General features: G+C 42.7%; 1 protein-coding gene across 2 annotated transcripts in view; it reads right to left on the bottom strand.

Annotated features, from left to right (window-relative positions):
* Positions 1 to 27,259, bottom strand: part of adck1 (aarF domain containing kinase 1) — a 74,406-nt gene that overhangs the window by 22,660 nt on the left and 24,487 nt on the right. For both annotated transcript variants that reach the window (XM_026308904.1, XM_026308913.1), the window contains 4 exons: positions 20,597 to 20,755; positions 19,665 to 19,823; positions 17,924 to 18,040; positions 11,217 to 11,366 (listed from right to left, as the gene is read on the bottom strand). In XM_026308904.1, coding sequence (XP_026164689.1) covers positions 11,217 to 11,366; positions 17,924 to 18,040; positions 19,665 to 19,823; positions 20,597 to 20,755 — 585 coding nt within the window. The remainder of the gene's footprint in view (positions 1 to 11,216; positions 11,367 to 17,923; positions 18,041 to 19,664; positions 19,824 to 20,596; positions 20,756 to 27,259) is intronic.

Here is a 27,259-nt window from a genome sequence, read left to right as displayed (position 1 = left end):
CCAGTCTTCATGTGCTGGTCCCTAGTCCGAGTAAATGCAGAGGGTTGTGTCGGGAAGGGCAACCTATGTAAAATTTAAGCCAAAGCAAACATGCGAATCACAAATATGACTTCCATACTGGATCAGTCATGGCCTGGGTTAACAACGACCACCACTGGTGCTGTTGACTTACAGGGTGCCAGTGGAAACTGGACTACTGTTTGTCAAAGAAGGAGAGGAGGAAGGCGTGTTAGTAGGCAAAGAGAAAAGAAAGGGCAGGAGTGAAGGACTTAGAGTAATGACTTTAAATGTAAGGACCTTGTCAGGGAAAACTAGAGAGTTGGCTGATATGATGGAGAGAAGAAAGATGGATATCTTGTGTGTTCAGGAGACCAGGTGGAAAGGTAGCAAGGTTTATAGGTTAGGTGCAGGGTTCAAGCTGTTTTATCATGGTGTGGATGGAAAGAGGAATGGAGCAGGAGTTATCCTGAAGGAGGATTTTGCTAGGAATGTTCTAGAGGTGAAGAGAGTGTCAGACAGGGTGATGAGTCTGAAGCTGGAAGTTGAAGGTGTGATGTTGAATGTTGTCAGTGGTTATGCTCCACAGGTAGGATGTGAGTTAGAAGAGAAGGAGAAATTCTGGAGGGAGATGGATGAGGTGTTTCAGGGTATCCCTAGTGGTGAGAGAGTGGTGATTGGAGCAGACTTCAACGGACATGTTAGTGAGGGAAACAGGTGACAAGGAAGTGATGGGTAAGTTTGGTATGCAGGACAGGAATGCAGAAGGACAGATGGTTGTAGACTTGCAAAAAGGATGGAAATGGCTGTAGTGAACACATTTTTCCAGAAAAGTGAGGAGCATAGGGTAACATATAAGAGTGGAGGCAGGAGCACACAAGTTGATTACATCTTGTGCAGACGTTTCAACCTGAAAGAAATCAGTGACTGCAAAGTAGTGGTTGGGGAGAGTGTAGCCAGACAGCATAGGATGGTGGTGTGTAGGATGACTCTGGTGGTGAGGAAGATGAAGAGGACAAAGGCAGAGCAGAGGACCAAGTGGTGGAAGTTGAAAAAGGAAGTGTGTTGTGTGGTTTTCAGTGAGGAGCTGAAACAGGCTCTGGGAGGTCAGGAGGTTCTTCCAGATGACTGGACAGCTACAGCTAAAGTGACCAGGGAGACAGGTAGGAGGGTACTTGGTGTGTTATCTAGAAAGAGGAAAGCAGATAAGGAGACTTGGTGGTGGAATGAGGAAGTTCAGGAGTGTGTTAAGAGGAAGGTTAGCTAAGAAGAAGTGGGACACTGAGGACAGAAGAGAACAGACAGGAGTACAGGAAGATGCAGCATAAGGTGAAGGTAGAGGTGGCAAAGGCCAAACAAAGAGCGTATGAGGATTTGTATGATAGGTTGGACACTAAGGAGGGAGAGGTGGATTTGTACAGGTTGGCGAGGCAGAGAGACAGAGATGGGAAGGATGTGCAGCAGGTTAGGGTGATTAAGGACAGGGGATGGAAATGTGTTGACAGGTGCCACAAGTGTGATGGAAAGATGGAAGGAATACTTTGAAGAGTTGCTGAATGAGGAAAATGTCAGAAAGCACAGAGTAGAAGAGGTGACTTGTGGAGCAGGAAGTTGCAAAGATCAGTAAGGATGAAGTGATGAGGGCGTTGAAGAGGAAGAGGATGAAGAGTGGAAAGGCAGTTGGTCCAGACAACATACCTGTGGAGGTATGGAAGTGTTTAGGAGAGGTGGCAGTAGAGTTTTTGACTGGGCTACTTAAGATCTTGGACAGTGAGAGGGTGCCTGAGGAATGGATGAGAAGTGTACTGGTGCCCATCTTTAAGAACAAGGGAGACATGTAGTGTTGTGGAAACTACAGAGAAATAAAGCTGATGAGTCACACAATGAAGTTATGGGAAAGAGTAGTGGAGGTTAGGCTGGGGTCAGAAGTGAGCATTTGTGAGCAGCAGTATAGTTTCATGCCAAGAAAGAGTACCACAGATGTAATATTTGCTTTGAGAATTCTGATGGAGAAGTATAGAGAAGGCCAGAAGGAGCTGCATTGTGTCTTTGTAGATTTGGAAAAAGCGTATGACAGGGTGCCGAGAGAGGAGCTGTGGTTTTGTATGAGGAAGTCTGGAGTGGCAGAGAAGTATGCTCGAGTGGTGCAGGACATGTATGAGAGCTGTAAGACATTGGTAGGTGTGACAGAGGAGTTCAAGGTGGAAGTGGGACCAAGGATCAGCTTTGAGCCCCTTCTTGATTGCTGTGGTGATGGACAGGCTGACAGATGAGGTTAGACAGGAATCTCTGTGGACCATGATGTTTGCAGATGACTTTGTCATCTGTAGTGAGAGCAGGGAGCAGGTCGAGGAAAATCTAGAGAGGTGGAGGATTGCTCTGGAAAGGAGAGGAATGAAGGTTAGCCACAGTAAAACAGAGTACATGTGTGTAAATGAGAGGGACTCAAGTAGTACGGTGAGGTTACAGGGAGTAGAGGTGAAGAAGGTGGAGGATTTTAAGTACCTAGGGTCAACAGTCCAGAACAACAGAGATTGTGGAAAAGAAGCGAAGAGACGTGTGCAAGCAAGTTGGAACGGGTGGAGGAAAGTGTCAGGTGTGATGTGTGACAAAAGAGTGTCAACAAGAATGAAAGGAAAAGTGTACAAGACCAGCAATGTTGTATGGTTTAGAGACAGCGGCACTGAGAAAAAGACAGGAGGCAGAGCTGGAGGTAGCAGAGCTGAAGATGTTGAGGTTGTCTCTGGGAGTGACGAGGATGGATAGGATCAGGAATGAGTCCATCAGAGGGACAGCTCATGTTAGATGTTTTGGAGAAAAAGCCAGGGAAGCCAGATTGAGATGGTTTGGACATGTTCAGAGGAGGGACAGTGAATACATTGGTAAAAGGATGCTGAAGAGCTGCCAGGAAGGAGGCCTAGAGGAAGACCAAAGAGGAGGTTCTTGGATGTAGTGAAGGAGGACATGAGGATAGTTGGTGTGGGTGAGGAGGATACAGAGGATAGGGTTGAATGGAGGCGGATGATTCGCTGTGGTGACCCCTGAAGGGAGCAGCCGAAAGGAAAAGAAGAAGATAAAATCACAGAAATGAGATACAAACACATAAAGTAATAGCACGTATATACACAACATGCTTAACATTTTACAGTTGGACCCATGTTACTAGCTGTAAGCGTGTAGGAGGAGAAGCGCGTCGAAGAAACTAGAATAATAAAGATGTAAGAGAACATGAGTGTGATTGCTGAAAACTATTACACATAAAGATGTAATAGTTTTACAACTATTACATAAAGATGTAAGAGTGAAGAGAACACAAGTGGGAGAGTTCTATCAGCTCTCCCAGTAATAATTATAATTTTAACACACTTTATATTTCAACAAAATCCCAAAGTGATACAATTTAAGAACACAAAAGAAAAAAAAAAATCAAGCAAAAGCTCTGCTTAAAGGGTGGGTTTTAAGGCCACGTTTAAAAGCATCCACAGATTGTGGTGTCCTCAGATGGTCTGGGAGAGCATTCCACAGACTGGGAGCGGCTGAGCAGAAAGCCCGATCTCCCATAGTACAGAGCTTGGTCCTAGGGGTTTCAACAGATATGCTAAAACAGAATTCGAGGGTACGTGTAGTGCACTGTGGAGAGAGGAGTTCCTTGAGGTAGGGGGGAGGCGGGAGGGAGGGGGTGTCACCATGGATCCACTTATGGGTGTGGATGGAAACCTTGTACTCTATCCTGAATGAGACAGGGAGCCAATGGAGTGATTTAAGGATGGGAGTAATATGATCATATTTGCACACCCTCATCAAGATCCTAGCAGCACTGTTCTGAATGTACTGCAGCTTCTGGAGGCTTTTGCCAGGGATCCCAATGAGGAGCACATTACAGTAGTTCAGCCTGGAGGAGGAAAAGGCATGGACAAGCATTTCTGCATCTGCAAGTGAGCATACGGTGAAGTTTAGCAATGTTCCTAAGATGTAAAAAAGAGGTCTTACACACGTTTGATGTAATCCTCCAAGGTCAGATGAGAGTTCAATTTAACACCCAGGTTGGTGACTGATGTTGAAAGTGAAACAGCTTGGGCAGAGAAGCTAATACTGTTAATGACAGATGTTTGAACCTGGTTTGGAGTGACGATTAGGATGAAATTTTGTTTTATCCACACCTTTGTGAGGTAGTCAAAGTGGAAGATGGCAGGACAGCAGACAGTCAGAGAGACCAATGGTGGAGTGCAGATGAAGGAGAATGTTGTGGTCCACAGTATTAAATGCTGAGCTCAAATCCAGGAGGATAAGGAGATTTCGGGAGCCAGTATCTGCCGTCACCAGTAGGTCATTTGTAACCCTGACCAGGACTGTTTCCATGCTGTGGCTGGAGTGAAAACCAGACTAGAATTTCTCAAACAGTTTATTTTGTTTTAAATGAACCTGGGTGCTGGATAGGATGGAGTGGATGTTATCTACTTTTTTCCTGAAAAAAAGTGATGAAGTTGTTACACCTCTCCTTTCTAACTCCAGAATGACAAAGAGTTTGTGGTTTAAGGATGTGATTGATGGTAGAAAAAGGTTGCCTGGAGTTTCCAGGGCTATTGTTAATGATATTGGAGTAGAACTGTGACTGAGCTTCTCTCAAAGACCTCACATAAGCCTTCTGATGCTTTCTGTAGGCTTGCTTCTAAACAGTAAGTAGGTCCAGCTGTCTTCATCTTTCGCAGTTCACAGGTATAACAGGGAGCTGAGCGTGAAAAGGTGACAGTTCTAGTTCTGTTCGGGGCGTGGGAATCTAAGAGATTGCTCAGAGATTGGTTGTAGAAATCAATGGACAGTGACTGAGGAGAAACCAACAGAAGAGAGGTGGTGGAGGTCTATGGTCAAAGTGTCTAAAGTTAATCTTTTTCAGGTCCTTGAAACAGGATTTGACGTTTATCTTTAATGTAGGAAGAGGGGAGTGAGCTCCATTGAGATGGCCTTGTGGTCAGATACACCCAGTCCATACATCAGAAGGTTACTAATAGGGGCTGAGTTTGAAATCAGTATGTGGCCCCTGAAATGTATGGGGACATCAACATGTTGTTGAAGGTTGAGACAATCCAGTAGTTGCAGAAACTCAGCTGCAAATTGGCAGGAGGGAGTGTCTACATGAATAATAAAATTTAACATTATAAGTATTATAATGTTAGCAGAAGTTGTGCTGAGTGTTTAAGTAGATCGAGCAATTCAGAAATAAAAACTGAATTTTGTTTAGAGGGCTGATAGATGAAAAGTATTGTCATGGGAAAAGGGGATTTACACTTACATGGAAAGCATTCAAAAGAAGACAATGTAGGCATGGGGAGGGGGGACAATTCTAAATTCTGTCTTTGTATTGCAGCTAAGGCACCACCTTGACCAGTGCTGCAAGCTTTCTCCAGGTAGCTGTAACCAGGGGTACAGGCATCATTTTATGCTGAGTAGACCTCTGGCTGGTGCCATGTTTCTATAATGTACATGTAGTCTAATCCCTTATCCATGATATGGTCTTGTATAAAGGATGACTCATTTGTGAGGGATTGTGTATTAAAAAGTTCTATTTTAAGCGCTAATAGGATAGTGAATCTCTGTAGAGGCCATAGTACACTGGAGTTCACTCCACATTTTCTATCCTGCTTGATGTGCAGGGATCTTGCAATGTTTCCCATACAGTCCAGCTTTCCATGAAAAGATCTTACGGTGTTTCCTGTGTTACTAACTTGAAGGATGATACTGCTCTGATGATGTGGCAGATGTGTGACAGTGGTCCAGATAGATGGAATGGCTCAAGCAGAGCAGCCACACCAATGGCAAACAAACTTTTGATGGGAACTTCTGTGGATATAACACGGTCGTCGCAGAAGTCCAAGTTCTTTGACAACTGCAATGCATGTTGGAATGGTGCGGTTGTTGAGAGTCAGCAGCTGCAGGAAGGAATACATGAGCTTTATGCTGATCGCTGAAAAGCTTGCAGTAGCAGCTCTAAAAAAGGGGGTAGCAATAGGTGTGTAGTCAGCCGATAAATAATAGTAGTAGTAGTAGTAATAGTAATAGTAATAGTAGTCGATAAATAATCTGTGCAAAAAAAAAAAAACAAAATAAATGCAACGTCCTCTCCCTACAAATGAAAACAATCTGTGCAAAAAACTGTCAAAAAATATGTTTACAACTGGTAAAACTATTAAAACAAAGAAACTGTTACAACGGAGAAGCGTAAAACAACATACGCCAGCGTCCTCTCTCATTCTCTCTCATATCAATATCGGCCCTAATCCATTTGAGGTCAAGGCACTTGTTCATAGGAGGTTCACTTGTCTATAGGACAAAATTATCTGGGGCCAGAGCGGGCGACATCGAGTCAAATCTGAAGCTGCTGGCTAAGGCTAATCGTAAATATGGGGAAATTGTTATTCACGTCGGCAGCAATGACACCCGATTACGCCAATCGGAGGTCACTAAAATTAATGTTGAGTCGGTGTGTAACTTTGCTAAATTAATGTCGGACTCCGTAGTTTTCTCTGGACCCCTCCTCAATCTGACCAGCGATGACATGTTTAGCCGCATGTCATCGTTCCGTCGCTGGCTGTCTAGGTGGAGTCCAGCAAACGATGTGGGCTTCATAGACAATTGGGCCACTTTCTGGGGAAAACCCGGTCTGATAGCGAGAGATGGCATCCATCCCACTTTGAATGGTGCAGCTCTCATCTCTAGGAATTTGGCCGAGTTTCTTAGCCGACCTAAAGCCTGACAATCCAGGGTGGGGACCGGGATGCAGAGACTCAGTCTAAAACGCTTCTCTGCAGTTTCCTTAGAGCCGCCGCCCCCTTCAAACCACATAGAGACTGTGTCTGCCCCTCGAACATATAAATCAAATAAATCAGAAGTTAACAGAAGAGGAGTTATTCATAAAAACTTAATAAAAATTAAGACCACTCCTCTTATTGAACAGAAAAACAGAACTGTCAAATGTGGATTATTAAATATTAGGTCCCTTTCTTCTAAATCTCTGTTAGTAAATGATTTGATAACTGATCACCAAATTGACCTACTTTATCTTACTGAAACCTGGTTACAGCAGGATGAATATGTCAGTCTGAATGAATCAACCCCCCTCAGTCATAAAAATTATCATGTTCCTCGAAGCACAGGTCGAGGTGGAGGAGTAGCTGCAATCTTCCACTCAAACTTCTTATTAAACTTTCATCCTCAGAACAATTATAACTCATTTGAGAGCCTCACTCTTAGTCTCTCACATACAAACTGGAAAACACAAAAACCAGTTCTACTTGTCATTTTGTACCGTCCACCTGTTCCTTACTCAGAGTTTTTAACTGAATTCCCTGACTTCCTGTCTGATTTAGTGCTTAGATCAGATAAAGTCATTATAGTGGGAGATTTTAACATTCATGTAGATGTTGAAAATAACAGCCTCAGCATTGCATTTAATTCTATATTAGATTCAATTGGTTTCATTCAAAACGTTAATAAACCCACCCACTGTCTTAATCACACCCTTGATCTTGTTCTGACCTATGGCATCGAAATTGAACATCTAATAATTTTTCCCCCAAATCCTGTTTTGTCAGATCATTCTTTAATAACTTTCGAATTTAAAATGATGGATCATGCAGCGTCTGGAAGAAAATTCCACTACAGCAGATGTTTATCCGACAACGCTGTTAATAAATTTAAGAAAATGATTCCATCTTTATTTGCATCTATGCCAAGTATAAACATAGTGGAGGGCAGCTGCCTTAATCCTACTCCCTACCAAATTGATCATGTTGTTGACAGCGCTGTAACCTCACTGCGTGAAACGCTTGATTCTGTAGCCCCTCTGAAAAAGAAGTTAGTGATTCAGAGAAGACTAGCCCCATGGTATAATTTACATGTTCGTACCTTAAAGCAGGCATCACGAAGGCTGGAAAGGAAGTGGCATTCCACAAACTTAGAGGAAATTTTTCTAGCCTGGAAAAACAGTCTACTAACATATAAAAAAGCTCTCCGTAAAGCCAGAACTGCATACTATTCATCACTAATAGAGGAAAATAAGAACAATCCCAGGTTTCTTTTCAGCACTGTAGCCAGGCTGACAAAAAGTCACAGCTCCGTTGAGCCCAGTGTTCCCTTAGCTCTCAGCAGTGATGAATTTATGAGTTTCTTTACAAATAAAATCACAACTATTAGAGATAAAATTCAGCAGATGCTTCCTATACCTGCAATAAATGAATCTTTTACTACAGTAGCTCTTGAATCATCTGTAGGACCTCAGTTATGTTTAGACTGCTTCTCTCCTATAGATCTCTCTGAATTTACATCAGTAGTTGCTTCATCGAAATCATCAACGTGTCTCTTAGACCCCATCCCGACTAGACTGCTTAAAGGCACCCTGCCATTAATGAACTCATCTTTATTGGACTTGGTAAATTTATCTCTAGTATCAGGCTACGTACCACAGGCCTTTAAGACTGCAGTAATCAAACCTTTACTCAAAAAGCCTAGTCTTGATCCAGGAGTCTTGGCTAATTATAGACCAATATCCAACCTGCCATTTATTTCTAAAATCCTAGAAAAAGCTGTTGCTAAGCAGCTATCAGACCACTTACACAGGAATGAACTATTTGAAGATTTCCAATCAGGATTTAGAGCACATCATAGTACAGAAACAGCACTGTTGAAAGTTACCAACGATCTTCTCTTAGCCTCAGATAATGGACTTGTTTCGATACTTGTCCTCCTAGACCTTAGTGCAGCATTCGACACCATTGACCACAACATCTTATTACAGAGACTGGAGCATGTGATTGGTATCAGAGGAACAGCGTTAAAGTGGTTCCAATCCTATTTATCGGACAGATTCCAGTTTGTTCATGTCCATGATGAACCTTCCACACGAACAAAAGTTAGTTATGGAGTTCCACAAGGTTCTGTGCTAGGACCGATTCTGTTCACCCTGTACATGCTTCCTTTAGGATATATCATTAGGAAGCACTCTATTAATTACCACTGCTATGCGGATGACACTCAGTTATATCTATCTATTAAACCTGTTAACACAAACCAGTTAACCAGACTTCAAGCCTGTCTAACTGACATAAAGGCTTGGATGACCAGTAACTTTTTACTTTTAAACTCGGAGAAAACAGAAGTCATTATATTTGGGCCTAAAAATCTCAGAAATAACTTTTCTAAAATTATAGCTACTCTAGATGGCATAACCCTGGCCTCCAGCACTACTGTAAAAAACCTTGGAGTTATTTTTGACCAGGACATGTCCTTTAACTCACACATAAAACAAATTTCTAGAACTGCATTCTTTCACCTGCGCAACATTTCCAAAATTAGGAACATCCTGTCTCAAAATGATGCAGTCCATGCATTTGTTTCCTCAAGGCTAGATTACTAACTCATTACTATCTGGATGTCCTAATATCTTAATAAAAAGCCTCCAATTAATCCAGAATGCCGCAGCCAGAGTCCTGACAGGAACTAGCAAGAGAGATCATATTCCTCCTATATTGGCTTCTCTTCATTGGCTCCCTGTAAAATATAGAATAGAATTTAAAATCCTTCTTCTCACATACAAATCCCTTCATAATCAAGCTCCTTCATACCTTAAAGACCTCATAGTACCATATTATCCCAATAGACCACTTCGCTCTCCGAGTGCAGGCCTACTTGTGGTTCCCAGAGTTCTCAAAAGCAGAATGGGAGGCAGAGCCTTTAGCTATCAAGCTCCTCTCCTGTGGAACCAGCTCTCAGCCTGGGTTCAGGAGGCAGACACTCTCTGTACTTTTAAGGCTAGACTTAAAACCTTCCTCTTTGACAAAGCATATAGTTAGGGCTGGCTTCAGGCAACCCTGAACCATCCCTTAGTTAGTTATGGTGCTATAGGCCTAGACTGCCCGAGGACCATCGGTGCACTGAGCTCCCCTACCCTAACCCCACCCCACCCCCCACCCCCCCTCTCTTCTCTCCCACCTCATGTATATTCCACCATTGAATGTTACTAACCTTGTGCTCTCTATCTCCCCTAGTTTGTGCTCTCTCCCTCCCTCTCTCTCTCTCTCTCTCTCTCTCTGTACCTTCTGAAGGTGTCCCTGGTCCTGGAGCTGTTTATCGCTGATGTGCAGTTACTGGTCCCACCAACTTGCAGTGTCTATTTGTTGTTTATTGTTGCTGTTCTTTTCTCTCTGCTCTATCCACTCACCCCAACCGGTCGAGGCAGATGGCCGCCCAAACTGAGCCCGGTTCTGCTGGAGGTTTTTTTCTTCCGTTAAAGGGAGTTTTTTTTTCCTCTCCACTGTCGCCAAGTGCTTGCTCATAAGGGAATTGTTGGGTTTTTAGTTTTAGTTTTTGTAAAGTGCCTTGAGATGATTTGTATTGTGATTTGGCGCTATACAAATAAAATTGAATTGAATTGAATTGAAAATTATAACAGAAGGAACCGACCAATATGGACCTAGCAGAATAAAGTCCCTAAGACAGCGGAGGAGAGTATATATATTTTACTTGTTATTGTATAGTTTTGACCATGGGAATACCAAATTTTTTTTGTATACTGTATTTTAGACACATATGCAACATGTAGTACTCTATTGGTAATGACAATGGAAATGAGAGCATGTGTGTCAATGTGCACATGTGCGTATATGAAGAGTGAATTACTATTCAGCTCTAAAATGACATATCAGAAGTCATTAGGAATAAATTGTTGCCATTATGGTCAAAGCGAAATCTATGTGTGTGCATACATATGTGTGTGTCAGTCTTTCAAGTCAAAAGACTTGCATAGTTATTACTAAATTCTCTTCATGAATATAGGAGCAAGCAACAAACAAAGTCATGTCAAACTGGTCTTTGTCAGCCTGTAAGTATGCATAACAGCAAGAGTAAAAAACTGTGTGTGCGTGTGCAACCTGAGTGTGTACATTTTTAAAGCTGCACTGAACCAATCCAAACATAGCACACTGCACTCTGGTAAGAACATCAAATGAGTTGTTTATCAAAAAGCTTTTATCCTGCTGTAGCTCTAATAAAAGTGCATGTCTGCTTGTGAAAGTGTGCATGGCATCTATATTTTTTTGTGTGTATCGAGTATGTGTTTTCTGCCCTACCTATTTACTCAAGGCCTCAGACAGCAACATGAAAAATGGATTGCAATATTAGAACAAATGGCATTTTCTTTATGTGCAGGCAGTCTAGAGATTTCCCACCTGATAAAGGCCATGATCGAGCAAGATGATCTCGGACTTCTTGCTCTGTGGACACTTTCTGACCAACACGTTGCCTGGGTGGGGGTCGCAGTGAACAAAACCATGGATGAAGATCATTTCACTGTACATCTTACCCAGGTTCTCTGAGATCTGTTAGTAATACAACAGAAGAAGTTTTCATAAGCATGGTAAATTAAAAAATTGTTTCACATTGACTGTATGAAGCTTTAATAGGCAAAATCAATAAATCAAAATAACACCTATTATTTTCATGTACTACTTTTCATGTAGTGTGCTAACAACTGTTCTGTCCACTACATCTTCTTGTTTTGATATTTCTATATAAAACTGCTCAGCACAGGTTATAATTGAATTTGAGGGAATCCTTGTCCAATAGGCCTACCTCTGCTTTATGTCTACATTTTAGTAACTTAAGTAATTAGAATAAATTAAATTTGATTAAATTAGTGTCATGGGGCGGCAGTACCCGCCTTCCCAGTTTTTCCCTTTGTCTTTTTCTCTCCCCCTCTCTTTGTGTGCGTTGTGCTGGCTCCCTTGTCTGTGCTTAACCTGCAGGTGCGCCGCCGGAGATCGGGTGACGCTGATAAGATTCACCTGTGCCCAATTACGTGCCGCACCGATAAAGGTTCCTGCTCTTCCCTGTCTTGCTGCCACTTTGTTCGTTTACTCACGTGGTAGTGGAATGCCAGTCATTGTCTTCTCTGAGTTTTGACTATTACTTACCTGTGCCTCACGCTTTTACCAGATCTCCCAGTTCCCGGTGAAACCTACAGTTCCAGTTCCCGACCGTCTCGAGCTGTGTGTCTTGTCCAGTTCCTCGTCGCCTCGGTCCTACCTGGAGCACTTTTGTTACTTTAGTCAACCTCCAGTGATTTTCTGTTGAATAAACTTTTGAACTCCAAATCCGCACTTGGGTCCGGAACCTGATTCATAACAGAATGAACTGGCCACAATGGATCCAGCGAATAAGGAGAGGAAGACGCGGGAGGAGAAATTTATTTCGGGACTCCTCCGTGTGTTCAAGGACCTTCTCCAAGCCGCCGTTGAATATGCGGAGGCAATCAATGTGTGTTCACAGTTGGAGGAGATTGCCCGGCAGTCACCCAGCTACGTCTCCAAGGTGAGGCCGGACACATTAGTCTCCTTTTTCGTTTCCCTCCACACCCTGTTGATGACGTGCCTTACCCAGTGGTTTCTCCTCCACAAGGCTAGGCAGTGTTGCCCAGCCTTGCTCCAGCCCTTGACACCCTTGTGATAGTCAGTGATGCGGGCTTTCCAGTCTCCAGCGCCCCTGTCTCAGCCTCAGTCTCTAGTGCCCCTACCATCCCCTCTCCAGTCTCCAGGTTCCCAGTCCCCGGCTAACCTGTCAGCTAGCGTGCCCGAGTCTATCTGGCTGGGCGTCCCCACTGAGGTTCCACACCAGCAGCCAAAACCTCAGTGCGCTGACGAGGCTGTCCCCACTGAGGTTCCACACCAGCAGCCAGAACCTCAGCGGGCCAACGAGGCCGTCCCTGCTGACGTTCCACCGCAACTACCAGAACCTCAGCATACCAATGAGGCCGTCCCCGTTGAGGTTCCCCACCAACATCCAGAACCTGGAGCACCTATGTTTCTTTAGTTAACCTCCAATGATTTTCTGTTGAATAAACTTTTGAACTACGAATCACTTGGGTCCGGAACCTGATTCATAACAATTAGGTTCAATCCTTGCAGTAAAGCTACACATATAATTGCACTTAAGCAGTAAAGCTGAAACCCTATGAAATAAATCACTCAACAAACCAGAAAAAGTCATGTGAATCTCCAGAGGAAACAATATTTAAACTTTTGGTGAAAATAAAAATGTGCCAACCGATTTAATGGTGCTGAACACAACAGCTTTTATTCTAGAAACAGTGTGAAGCAGCTAACCTGCTTATGTGCAGCAAAGTAGTTAGGTTAATAAATCTACAGAAGGCAAGGCAAGGCAAATTTATTTATATAGCACAATTCATACACAGAGTAATTCAAAGTGCTTTACAGAAATAGAAGACAAGTTAAAAGTACATAGGAAAAAAATCAAAATAAGAAACAGCAAATAGTGGGAGACGAACTTGAAATTAAAGGAAACCGAGTGCAGATAAATCACTGTCAGTTGTCATATGTTATATGCCACGATAAAAAGAAAATTTTTTAGCTTGGACTTAAACATTGCCAGAGATGAGGCTTGTCTAACATCATCAGGAAGATTATTCCAGGTTTTAGCTGCATAGAACTGAAACGCTGCTTCTCCCTGTTTGGTCCTGACTCTGGGCACGAGCAGAAGGCCTGTCCCTGATGTTCTCAGAGTTCGAGATGGTTCATATGGGATCAACATGTCAAAGATGTAGTGCTGAGCCATGAAGAGAATTATACACAAGCAGGGCTGTTTTAAAGTCTATTCTCTGAGCGACAGGAAGCCAGTGCAGAGATCTGAGAACAGGAGTAATGTGGTTGTACTTCCTGGTTCTAGTCAGGACCCGAGCAGCAGCGTTCTGAATGTACTGCAGCTATCTTACAGCTCTTTTTGAGAGCCCCGTGAACAGGCTGTTATAGACCCCTGGGGGACCCCACATGTCAGCGCCATGTGGTCTAAGACCAAATTCAATGAAATACTTCTGTGTCTTCAAGATAGGACTTGAACCATTTAAGGGCAGTACCAGAGATGCCTATAGAGTCCTCTAACCTTTGTAACAGGATCACATGGTCCACTGTGTCAAACACAGCACTTACATCCAGCAGTACTAAGACAGACTCTGCCAGCGTCGGTGTTCAGACGAATGTCACCTTGATGAGTGCAGTTTCAGTGCTGTGATGGGGCCTAAAACCTGACTGAAGATCATCAAAGCAGTTGTTTAGCAGGAGAAAGTCAGTAAGTTGTTGGTAAACAACTTTTTCAAGGATTTTGCCTAAAAACGGAAGGTTTGGATAAGGGTAGTTGTTCAGTACTGTAGCATCAAGACTCTTCTTCTTCTGGAGAGGCTTGATTACAGCAATTTTCAGGGCCCTTGGAAATGTTCCAGACTGTAATGAGTTATTAACTAATTGAGTGAGTTGTGGTAACAAACTGCTTAGTACTGATTTCAGAAATCTAGTGGGTAAAACATCGAGGCAACAGGTGGATGATCTCTTTTTGTCATTTACAGGTGTAAAGTGTGTCAGTTCTATCAAGCGTCTCCTGGATGGCTGCAGAGTTGGTATCTGCTTTGTGCAATTTATTGCATGTTTAATATCCTGAATCTTGTCATTAAAGAATAATGCAAATTCATTACATTTAGATGTTGAAATTAGTTCCAATGGCAATGGAGATGGAGGGTTTGTTAATCTACTCACTGTAGCAAACAGGACAGCAGAAAGTTCTTTGGCATATCTGGCATATCTTGGCCTTATCCTTGTGAACATTAAAATCACCTGTAATAACCAAACAGTCAAACTCTGAAGACAGCTGAAAGCATCTCAGTAAAATCATCAATAAAATTTTGGCAGCATTGGAGAGGTTTGTAAATGATTATATAAAGTACAGAGGGAGATAATGTTAGCTCCATTTTAAAAGATACATACTCAAATGAAAAGAACTCCCCAAATGACAGCCTGTGGGTAACCATATTATCCTTAAAAAAGGCACAGATGCCCCCACCCTTTTTGTTTTCTCGTGTTTCTGATGTGATGTAAAGTTAGGTGGGGTGGATTCAATAAGAACTGCATTTTCCTGTCCTGCAATCTAGCAGTCTAACTGTCACTCTTTTAGCCACTCTATGTCTTTTGACTGGAGCTATAGCACTGGGGGAGAGTGTTTTCTCCCTGGGCCTCAGGTCAATAAGTGGTTTATTATGGCTATAAGTCCTGGAACAGCAGTGGCCCTGGGTGTCCTAGTTGCTGATAGCAACATTGATGCTAGTCAGGGTCTGGTCTGGGAGCAGGTGGGGGGGGGGGGGGGGGGGTTAACAGGGTCTAACAGGGGTGTTTTGAGGAAAAGACAGGTGTAGGTGTTGGCCGAGGTGGTCAAGCTGGTGGAGTTTTAAGTTTTAATGGACTGAGGGACAGAGGTCATGCTCCTCGGTGACAAAGGGGGTGGGATGAATTCACTGGCGTTGATGATAATACCCATGACCTTGCCAGGTTAGGAGTAAGAGGCACCATTTTAATTCCTGATTTCACCAAGGTTTCTAAATGATTTGGACATCCCATTGGTGAGGCTGGGGATGGAATGGACAATGATGAGTTTGCAGAGGATGTGGATACAGCCGGGGGTGCCCAGGGCATTGGAAGGGGAACCAATGGAAGTGCTGTCGACGGGGGATCCTTCGCTGATGAGGGGTCCGTTGCTGGTGAGGTATGAGTGCTTTCTTCACTCCTCTCTTCTCTCAGAGGAGCCTTTGGCTGTTCAGACGGCCCCCCCTGGGGGCTCCAAGTAGGTCGTACTGCCCAAGGAAGGCATGAGGTCGGAGCCCTGGCCTGGTCTTGTCGGTTGTGTTCTGGTCTCACCACTGGTCGCTTACGTTCCACAATGGGGTTGGCCAGAATGGGGTATCCCCGGTGAGTAGTCGCGACCCCGCTATTGCCAGTATGAAGAGTCTATGGCCGGTTCGCATGGCCCAAACCAAATTTTGGAGGCCAAAGTCCGTCCATCTGATGTATGCCATGAAAATGCAGGACATATTCCGCCAAAGAAGAAACAGCAAAGGAGGATGCGGTATCTTGCCGCCTAGAGAAAGCGCTGGAAGTAGCTGATTCCACCTGTGGGATGTCCAGCTGCAAACAGAGAAGAACCGTACGGAGAGGTTAGGCCGCTGATTCATGCCCCCCCCCCGAGAGCAGGTGGAGGCATGGGAGCCTGATTCCGAGGTCCTAGAGCTTACATCCACGAGACCTTCGTGAAAATGCGTATCAGATGCTGCCAATGACATGGCATTTTCTCCACAGACAGTCCTGTCTATGATGTGAAGATATGTTGTGGTCACCAACCGTCTGAATAGTCTGGAAGAAGCCTCTCATCTGGGCCAACTGCGTAGTGAGATGGTCCACCCTAGCAGATAATCTCCCCATGCTCTTCTTCCTTGTTCTCTTCTTTGGAACAGACAATGGACCCGCTGTAGTGGAATGCTTTAGGCCCCCAGTCTGGCCTGCTGGCAACTGGCTCGGCTGCCCCTCTGCCGACCAGTCAGTAGGCTGTTCAAATGCAGCCAAGCTAGGCTGCCCGTCCAGACCGGGGCAAAATACTGCAGTTAGTAAACCCGCTCTCAGAGGGAGCTTCCTTGAGATGGTCTACTCCAAGACAGGAGGGACACAGATCATGCCCATCCTCAGGCTGGAGGGGGGCAAAATAAATCCTACAGCACAGATATTCAAGCATTATGCAACAATGAAAGACCTGAGTCAAGGGAATGCTGTTTAAAAAGTCAGGTCAAGCAGGGAACGTCACTATCGACTCAACAAATGCGACTCGTGGTACAAACCAGCCTGCCTATATTAATACTCCACGCTTTCGGAATCAGGTCGAGCCAAAAAGCGCCACTGATGATTTGGAAACAATCGGGTAATATACACAATAACAGTTCCAAAATTAAATGAAGGCAAACAGTAAACGTCACTGCCAGTACAACGTTAACAATGTCGAACTCAGCAAGGAAAGTCCACAATGCACATAAACTCACTTAGACAAGCCGAACACGGCTGCACAAAACAACAAAAAACCATGGATTGGGAGAGGGAATGAAAACAACCTGTCACCGACAGGGAACGACACTCTTAATATAATTGGTGGGCAGACATGCTACGGCCAATGTATTAAAACAAACAAAAAATGACTTACCAGCTGTTGAGAACAACAAAAGTCTAGCGCTGGGATATTATAACGTTAGTTAACTTGCGCAGCCCATAGAGGACAAGATGCATCCGCAGGTCAGACCGGTCAGGCATAAAGTTACTAGCGGCAAGCAATGTAAATAAGCAATGGTGCTGATCACAACCACACATGCACTTAGCAAACCTGCGCGCGAGAAGAACAAAAGGGAGTGAGCCTCTGGTGTCACATGTTTTTATAGATTCACTAGGTCATCAGGGGGTCACTGGAAGGTAACAGGTGACTTTGTTGTTATTAATACTCAGTCTGCACATGCACTAAAATGATCATTCAGAGCTTGAAGCTGCAACTAAGAAAAAAATTTTATCACACTCAATACACTTTTGATCATATTTGAAGTTAGTTGCACTCTGGAAGCCTGGAGCCATTAAATATTATATTATTACCTTGATTAATTATTCACTTATGGATTGATATTCAAAAGTTTCACATCAACCTCTTTACCTTTAACTAATATAATCTTAAAATCATTTTAGTTGTTTACACTGGCTCCATTTTGGTTCACATTTTAATAAGCATATAAACAAGATCCAAAGTGTGTCTTTATGCTTCAACTTTAATTTCTTCTGTTTAATTGTTACTGTGCATTGGGCAGTGGGAACTGCCAAAACAGCAGTGACCTACACTGAGCCTAAATGTGTCCAGTGCAGACAGACAGTTGAAGATGTTGCTCTGTTTGCATTCGGCTTTTGCTACCCAACTGTCTTGACACAGCTGTCAGTGTGTGTGTATCTGAAAAACAGAGAAATAGAGATTAACTTAGTGTCCTAAAGACACAGCAGGCTTTACAGGCAGCAGACAGTACCTCATTGACATTGATGCCATGTTTCTTCATGTAGTCACTGTCATTGACCTGGCCCCCGTCAGCAAACTCCATGGTCAGGATCCTCTTTGTTGACAGATCCCAGTGGATCATGGGAATCTGTGGAGATAAAGGGGCAGAAGAGATGAGAAAGTAACAACATTTGTGGTGACTTTTTCACTGTAGCTTATTTTCCTGTGCCGCTGAATTACAGGTGTGTATTAAATTATAGGTTAGGTTGGACAGGACATCCTTTCCTTCTTTTTAATAACAAAACATTCAGGCTTTTGTCAGCTAGCCTATGCCCCTTGTCACTTCAACTCTGTAAAAGTGAATTTCATACAGTCCAGTTCGATCTGGGACAACTCCCAGATTATGTGTGTGTGCTGGTGTGTGTGGACTTGAATGTCTACACATTGTGAGAACCAGTTTGAGTTATATACCATTTGAGTGAAGACATTTTGGCAAACTCAAGACATTTGGCCAATTCTCACTTTCAGGTTAACTGTCAAAAGGCTCTTCGAGAGTTAAGGCATGGTTTCAGACACCATGTTAGAATTAGGTTTAGGTTAAGGCCCGGTGAGGGCTTATATCAGTGAATGTCCTCAAAAAATAACTCTGTGTGTGTGTGTGTGTGTGTGTGTGTGTGTGTGTGTGTGTGTGTGTGTGTGTGTGTGTGTGTGTGTGTGTGTGTGTGTGTGTGTGTGTGTGTGTGTGTGTGTGTGTGGGCAACTGGATTATCTTGCATTCAGCCTTTTCTTTCCGTATTTAACAAAAGCTTTTCTATATTTAGCCTGCATTTTGTCTTCTTTTATGGCTGCACTGCCTGTTAGTCTTGTTCATTTTGTCTTCATCAATAGGACACACAGTCACCATCATTGCATTCAAATCACTTAGCTTTTTGAAAGCATTGGATTTCAGATGTTAAAAACAGATTTGTGCAATTAGCTCATTACTAAATATTCCACAACACTGAAATCCTTTTTATAAAATGGCTAATATGATGATGATCTAATGATTGTTTTGAACCTCTGTTTCATACGGTGGCCGAGAAGAGCAAATGCAGGAGGTATGGACTGTCAGAAGTTTGGAAATTTCGGCTTTTTAATTATCCTTTAAAGTTAGACTCTGCTCAGTTTCATTGGATGTATAAGAAGGTATTTACAGAAAATAAATTTAAAATTTGTGGATCGTTGCGTTTATGTGATGTAATTTATGGTATGGGATAACATATCATCTTATATCATTTCTGAAATGCAGAATAAAAAGGAGGAAATGGCAGAAGAGATGACAAAACCAAAGAAGGTTTATCTCTCTGGGTATAAACATTGAACAAAGAAAGAGAGCTGGTAAGAAGTCTAATTCACATCACCAAAGCTAATAAAATTTCTCAAACAGACATACTGTATTGAGAGAAGGGACACCAGGAAATTAAATGATAATGGACATGAAGAAGTCCAACTCTGTCTAGTAAAGGAAATATGATTTGTGGCGTTTTGCTAGCACTGGTCAGGAAGAGCCGACCAGCAGCAGAGAAAACTGTCATCAACATTGAAAAATTTTGACCTCTATTAATTGCATTGAGTACAATGTTAATCACCAGGGCCTTAATTGAAATTGACTGTCTCAGGTTATTGCCAGCTTTTTACAAGTATGTGTGCACACATGGTACAGACTGGTCTCATGGTGAACTGCATAGACATGTTTTTGTAAGAGTACCTTACAAAAGAGTACCTTAAAGTACCTTAAGAAAGGGGAAGTGGGCCAGCATGGTGGCCACCCTCTCAGCATTGCATCCCTCGTTAAGGAAGTCCAGCTCCAGTGGCATGTTCTTCTTGGCCTCTTCCACCAACCACATGAAGGCAAAGTCTGGGAAGAGCCAATGGACTGCCCTCACCAACACCTTTGAATTATAAATCAGCTTCACTGTAAATGCTGAGGTCTGATCTGAGGACACCAGACTGCTGTCTCTACATAAAGCCAACTAAAAACTAAAGCTAGTCAAAACAACCAATCCAGATGCATTTTGTGATGTGCACAGATTTTAAACATTTAATCTAGCAACCATAACACAGTGACATTGATGTTGGATGATTCTCTGAAAGCCTTAGTTATGTCACATCTCGGTATTGTTAAAATTCTCAAATCTGCAAAATCTGTACATCACAACTACAGTGCTGTTAAAGAATACGTCCATAATTTTGTCAAATCTTTGAAAAGCTATGCTGACATTAAGAAGTAAAGTATGCTGGCAATATAAGTGAGGCAGGGTTCTGCTCTGTAAATGTTTTAATTTACCTTTAGGTCTACACAAGCTACACAAGAGGCATTTCAGACAAGTTTTTCAGCCATCTCTCTCACACGTCTGATGGAAGGAACAAACTTCAATTTGAACCTATACAGCTGTTTACACCGGCCACACAACCATTCTTATTTAACTCACACTGTACTTGCATAAAAGTTACCTGAAGCATAATTTTTAATGCCTGACTACAGTGACTTTATAGTTGTAGCACTAGCAAAACAGGGGTGACCTACACTTAATACTGTGCCTGAAAGAATTCTGTGTAGAAAGTTTTGCATATTGTGCTTCAGCATGGCACAAGTTTGTGCATCAGACCTCTGAGCCACAGGAACATGTTTCACATGAGTGTACTGTAACAGACGCACACTGACCTCCATCACCAGTATGTCCTTGGAGCTTTGTCTCTGGACTTTTGGGTGCTGGACCTTGATGGCCACTATCCTCCCATCATACAGCACTGCTTTATGGACCTGGGCTAAGGAGGCTGCACCATGAGGATTTTCCTCAAAGGACAGAAATAAATCTGAAATCTGCAGGACAGAGATGGTGTTGGGAGACAAAGAGTGAGAGAGAGCAGGAGTTAAATGAGGTATAGAGAATGATAGGAAGTGGGAACAAATGGGGTGGGGACTTGGGAGTGGGAAAGGAGTGTGATCACCAATGAGATCATCTCTGTTTACAAGTATTTACTGGATTAAGTACAACTGAAAAAGTTTGGACCTGTGTAAAATCTACATAAAAACAGAATACAGTGAGTTGCAAACCTCAAAAACCCATATTTTATTCATGATATAGAAAACATATTAAATGTTTAAACTGAGAAAATGTACCATTGTAATTTTATTCATAACAGAACATTATATAACATGTCAAAAGTTTAAACTATGAGAATGTACAATTTTAAGAATGTAGAGTAATTTTGAAATTGATGGCAGCAACACTTAAAAAAGTTGGGACAGTTGTCTACAAATTGCCAAACAATTTTAGAATACTGTTCCTCAACATAAAATTAAAAACAGGCATGATTCTGTGATAAACATCAGTGCACTGACTCATGAATACTTCCAAAAATCACTGTGGCATCCAAAAATGCAAATGTGACATTCTTTTTGGCTACCATGGGTGCTGCGTCCTCCAGACTAAAGAGGAGAGGGACCTTCCGGCTTGTTGCGCTCAGTTCAAAAGCCTGCATTTCTGATGGTATCGGGGTGCATTAGTTTCTATTGAATGGGCACCATGCACATCTGGAAGGCACCATCACTGCTGAAAGATACAGTGTGATGCGTAAGTTTGGGCAGCCTTGTTAATCTTCATGATTTTCCTGTATAAATCATTAGTTGTTACGATAAAAAATTTCAGTTAAATATATCATATAGGAGACAGACACAGTGATATTTGAGAAGTGAAACAAAGTTCATAGGATTTACATAAAGTGTGCAATAATTCTTTAAACAAAATTAGGTAGGTGCATAAATTTGGGCACCACAAAAAAAAAATGAACTCAATATTTAGTAGATCCTCCTTTTGCACTCCAGTCTCCCTCACTGGCTCGCCAGTTATCACTGCCAGGTTCTGAGTCTCCAACAGAGGCTCGGCAGAGGCACAGTCCCGTCTGTCTCTCGGCCCAGTGGGACATTGCCTATGCTCCTGGTAGCTGTGCTTCCGCAGCCCGATGACAATGGCGGCAGCAGAGGGGGCCATCCTCATCTCCAGACAACCAGCCTGAGCTTCCAGTCCCTCAGTCAGAGCCCCCAGGTCTTCAGCCTGAGTCTGACGCTGCCAGAAAGGGCTAACCTCATCTCCGGTTATTCATCCCGAGCCCAGTGCCGTCCAGCCTGAGCCAATTGCTCTTTAGTCTTCTCATCAACGAAGACGACGCAACCAGAAAAGGCCATCCTCACCCTCAGCTAGCCTGCCAGAGTCTCCAGCTGGCCTGTCAAAGTCTCCAGACCCTCAGCCCGAGTCTCTGGCCTCCCTGCCCGAGTCTCCAGCGTCTGTGCCTGTCAGGTGTCTCCTGTTCTTCCCCCACACACCTCTAGTTAAGTCTTCCCTCTGTCTGTTTTAGTTATAATAAAGATTTCTGTTCTGCAACATGGGGTCCAGCGAAATTCAATACCACAAATACATACGTTCCATACACTACAATGCTAAAAAAAAAAGTTCTATAAGTATCTATAGTGACACCACTGGATTCTGGTATCAAGTTCCTATAATACAACCTTGGTTGAATGTAGCTGGTAGCTAGGGGGAAATCACCGTTTATCCCAGTGGTGACTCATGTTTAATTCCTGGAAACTATGGTTGTTTTTTGAAGATAAATATCCTTTAAACTATGTTTTTTTCAAAATATATGAAGGAGTCTCTGAATATATTAACATATGAATTCTGTGAGTTATTAATAAGAGGGTTTGTCCGAGGTCTTGTCACACATCTTGTGACAGTATGCTCTGAAACATAGGGCATACTGACAGGAATCCATCAATCAATTATCTTTATCCACTTATTTCTATTTAGGGTCACGAGGATCTGCTGGAGCTGATCCAAGCTCTCTTTGGGCAAAAGGAAGGGGTACACCCAGGACAGCTCGGCAGTCCATCGCAGGGCCACATATAGACTGACAACCACACATGCTCACATTTACTCCTATGGGCAATTCAGGATCACGAAGCAACCTAACCAACATGTTTTTGGACTGTGGGAGGAAACTGGAGCACAAAACAAAAACAAAGGTTTGCATAGCAGAAGACCACCTATTTTGAGTTTAATAATATTGTCCTTTGTAGTTTTGAAATAAACCACCTCTTCTAAGAATCCAAATAGGATTTCATTGTCTTGTACAAACATAATTTTGCTACAGGCTAAAGAAATAAATTATAAACAATATAGTATATAGTAAAACAGAAGCAATCTTTTGATGTCTTACTAAACCCACAATGCAAGACATCTAATAGCAGTAAGAGTAACACTGTTTGGAATTTAAATGAATTATTCATTACAAACATTACAAACTAAGCAAGAAATTAGGTCGCTTTTTAAGTAATTAATACTAGTTAATGAATCAAAGTGAAAATGAAACATGCAGAGCTGTTTCCATTTAAAAATGCTTTAATTCGGCCAAATTAGTAATACTGAGCTGAGGATTGCTCAGAATAATGGATTGCCACAAGGCACACAGAGTGTATGACTTCATCGGTTCTAGGTGTAAAAATGTAAAGACAGCGTAACTTTGTCCTGATGTATAACACTGACTGCAAAGGTGAAACTAAAAGATGACTGTTTGAGGTGAGCACAAGAGAGAAATGAACTATAATAGAAAAAGACAGAAAGGATTATTATCAGTCATTTAAAGTTGCATTTCTTAAAATGAGAACAAAATCGAAAGAGCATTTGTCTTTGTTCAGCATGTTCAGTATCCCTTGCTTCTATGATTCTATAGATGCGGGGGGCTGTTTCCTGGGCTCAGGCATTTGCAGTACTGTCACCTCACAGCACAAGCTCTTGTGTATGAATCAGCATTTGATTCCTGTGTACTGATGCAGTTCCACTTTGTGCTGTTCTTAAAAGAAAGAAGTTCTGAAAAGAAGTCAATTTGTGTTGTTGGCAGAAAAAAGTGTTTTGTCATAAAATGATAAGATTTGGTAAGTCAGTAATAGCCAGAACGTCCAAAATGGATGGAGACTTTTTGTAATGTGACCTCCCTGTTGAATGCAGTCTTGTCAAGCAGCAGTCAGATTGTGGTAATCCAATTTTGCTGACAGAATAGTAGATTAGTATAGTCTCAAACATTATGATGAGAAAGGCAGCAGCTCCCAGTGGGATCAAAGCAGGTGCTTTAAAAGAGTGTCAGGCTAAATGGAGTCTCATGTTGATTCCTCATTACACAAAAAACTAAACACTAAAAGCACGGAGAACCTCTTTTACTGTATCTGATCAAGTAAAATAGTATGTCTCACAATGCCCATATTTTTATTGTAAGAACCCCAAAACCAACACTGAATGTCATGAGTCCCATCTGGGACTTCCTGGGACAGCCTGGTACCTTTATTTTGTAGCAGGTTCCTGTTTGCCCTGCAAAGGTCCCCGGCAGCCTTATGTAATTAGCCATAATAGGGTTAACCTGCTCCCTATTTAGCCAGGTGGCTCTAGGCATATATACCTCTGGCTTTCCCTTGTTCTCCGCTGGAGAATCGACTATGTTATGGACTGTGTCACGAGAAGCTCTTCTCTCCTCCACTGTCTTCCCCTGGCTGCACCTCCCAGTGACTGTCCGACCGCCGCCAACGGATCTATCTCCTGCTGATCGGCCGCCTTGCCACACAGGAGTCTCCACGCTGTGGACCGTCACCTCTCACCGGTGCACCTGCTTTTACCTGCTTACGGCTCACCGACTGCCGCTACGTTCGGACCCTGCACCACTGCAACACGCCACCATCCATCTTCCCGGCATGGCACCTCGGCCGCCCACACTCCGCTTTTTGTTCTAGTTTTCACCTTATCCCTTATTATTTAAATACAGAAACTGTGTCCAGCATTTGGGTCCTACTCCTTCTCCTTCTCTCTCACAGCCACACATAACACTGAATGTATCCTACTTGCAAATTTTCAGGCTGATTAAAGCCTGAAATAGAATTTCTTTGTGGCTAAGTGGTAAACTGTGCCTTTTTTAAAGAATGACACTACATTTGTGAGTAACTTTTTCAAAATGGCCTTAGAGGTGTGAGTCACAGGCTAATAAAAAAAAAAATCTTCTCATCAGAAACCTTGCAGACACCTGAGTACAGACACCTACAGTATACTGTACAAAAAAAGTGAGTACACTTCTGGTCAGGAAAGTGTTAAGTGATTATAAATCCATCCATCCATCCATCTTCTATACCCGCTTTTCCTGGTTCAGGATCACGGGGATCTGCTGGAGCCTATCCCAGCTCTCTCTCGGGTGGAAGGCAGGGGTACACCCTGGACAGGTCACCAGTCTGTCGCAGGGCCACATATAGACACACAAAGACAGACAACCTCACACACTCACACTCACTCCTACAGGCAATTTTAGAGGCACCTAACATGCATGTTTTTTGGACTGTGGGAGGAAACCGGAGTACCCGGAGTAAACCCACGCAAGCACAGGGAGAACATGCAAACTCCACACAGAAAGGCCGGGATGCGAACCCACGACCTTCTTGCTGTGAGGCAACAGTGCTAACCACTCAGCCACCATGCTGCCCATGATTATAAATCCTCTCCATTTAATACATTTTTACTTGTTTTTGGCCAAAAAAAAACCACTGCCTCCCAGCTTGTTTTTCCAGTTAATATGCTAGTAACTGTAGAAATAACTGGCAATCACAATAAAATATGCTCAGTTCAAAAGAACAAAAGTAATTACAAAAGGCAGACTGACAAGCTCTTTTTGTGCTCTAAGAGTATATAAATCAGAATCTGAATAAGACTTCAATAGCGCTCCAGTAAAAATGCTGTCCCATCTTTTGATATACTGTACTCTGCCCATCCGCAAATCTCTGTCACAGCACTTAACACTTCCCTTTGAACAGAGGTAGTCCCTCATTAGCTTCCACTCATCTCTGTGAACACACAGAACACACACACATTAATTAGTGTGTGGGTTTGAAGGTTAAAAGGGCTTCCCAAGGGACATGGAGTCATTAGAACAGACTTATTGTATGCTCTGCAACCTCCACACTGCCCTGAGGCTTCATGGAAACAAATCTGTTAAATGAACAAGAAAGGGCAGCAAAAAGCATGAAAAAACAGCTTCTACTGTTTCCACACATTATACCACTTTTATGTACTAACTTGCTCTCTGTAACTCTCTCTGTACTAGGACTTTCACCAGACAAAACACCAAGGGCATGCATCTGGCTCATTATGAACCACTAATGCACTTATCAGAGTCACAACCTGATTCAGAGAAAAACATGATTTTTTTAGCCAAGAAAACCACAAAAACCACAAAAACATTAAGAAGTGAATGCTAGAATGCTAGTTCTGTAGCAAACATTCCTGGGAGCAGTCTTCACCAGTTCATAATAGCTTACATTAGCGGGAGGTAGTTGGTTCATTTCAGAAGATCACAAAACTATTTTATTGTGTAAGCACTTTCTGGAGGATATCCAGCATCCATACATATTTATAATTCAAGTTTATGGCAGTATATGTCACCCAATATCGCTCTCTCTCAACTTTTCAGTGTAACAATAACATTATTAATTTGTGTTGGTTTTGGCTGGGACAAAGACTGGATGTCTTCTTTCATATTCAGATTTCAAACCATGCTATGGGAATAATTCCCCTGCTGTTTCTACCTGGTCAAACATAAAAAGAGGCTAATTTGAGCATGATGTTGGTCGATATGGAGTCTGAAGATGAGCTCTGTAGAAGACACCTTTGGATGATAAATTATGCAAGCAGGACAAGATCCTGTGTGGGAACAAATGAGTTATTCATTATGCAAATATGCTAAATGGAATAAAATTGTCTACACCCACCAGTGTCTTTCCACTACGGCAATTAGCATCCAGTGGGATCTGACATGCAAAGAGTGCTTTCATGGGTTAAGGAAACATGTAATTTCTCAGCTGGGCCTGTCACTGTAAGCAGCTATGAGAATCTGAGAAATCCCACTGAAATCTAAACATCATTTTGCAATTCAAAAAATTAGGATAATTTTTAGATAATGCTAAAAACAGAAGGCTGGTCCTGAGGGTCACACCGATTTGTCATGTTTGCAGATATGGCTGTCACCTATGCCTGGCCTCTAGTCTCTGGCCCTAACTCTCCATCCAGTCACTGCTTATGTTAATCTCAGCTGTGGAGTTAATAAACATGGTAATATATGCATGTGGGCCCCGCTCCCAGAGGGGAGACCTGCAGTGACATCCACTACCGGATATGAGTTATAGCACAAATAAAATGCTCCCTGAGGTCTCACAGTTGGATGGCAATCCATTGGTGTCTGTGGAAGTGTAGCAAGGTGACCATTTTGCCTGCTGGCTGCTGTCCATAGTGCCAGCTGGATG

Source organism: Mastacembelus armatus, chromosome 22 (genome assembly GCF_900324485.2).
Source record: "Mastacembelus armatus chromosome 22, fMasArm1.2, whole genome shotgun sequence".
Classification (NCBI taxonomy): domain Eukaryota; kingdom Metazoa; phylum Chordata; class Actinopteri; order Synbranchiformes; family Mastacembelidae; genus Mastacembelus; species Mastacembelus armatus.
This window is presented reverse-complemented; position numbering and strand designations above follow the sequence as displayed.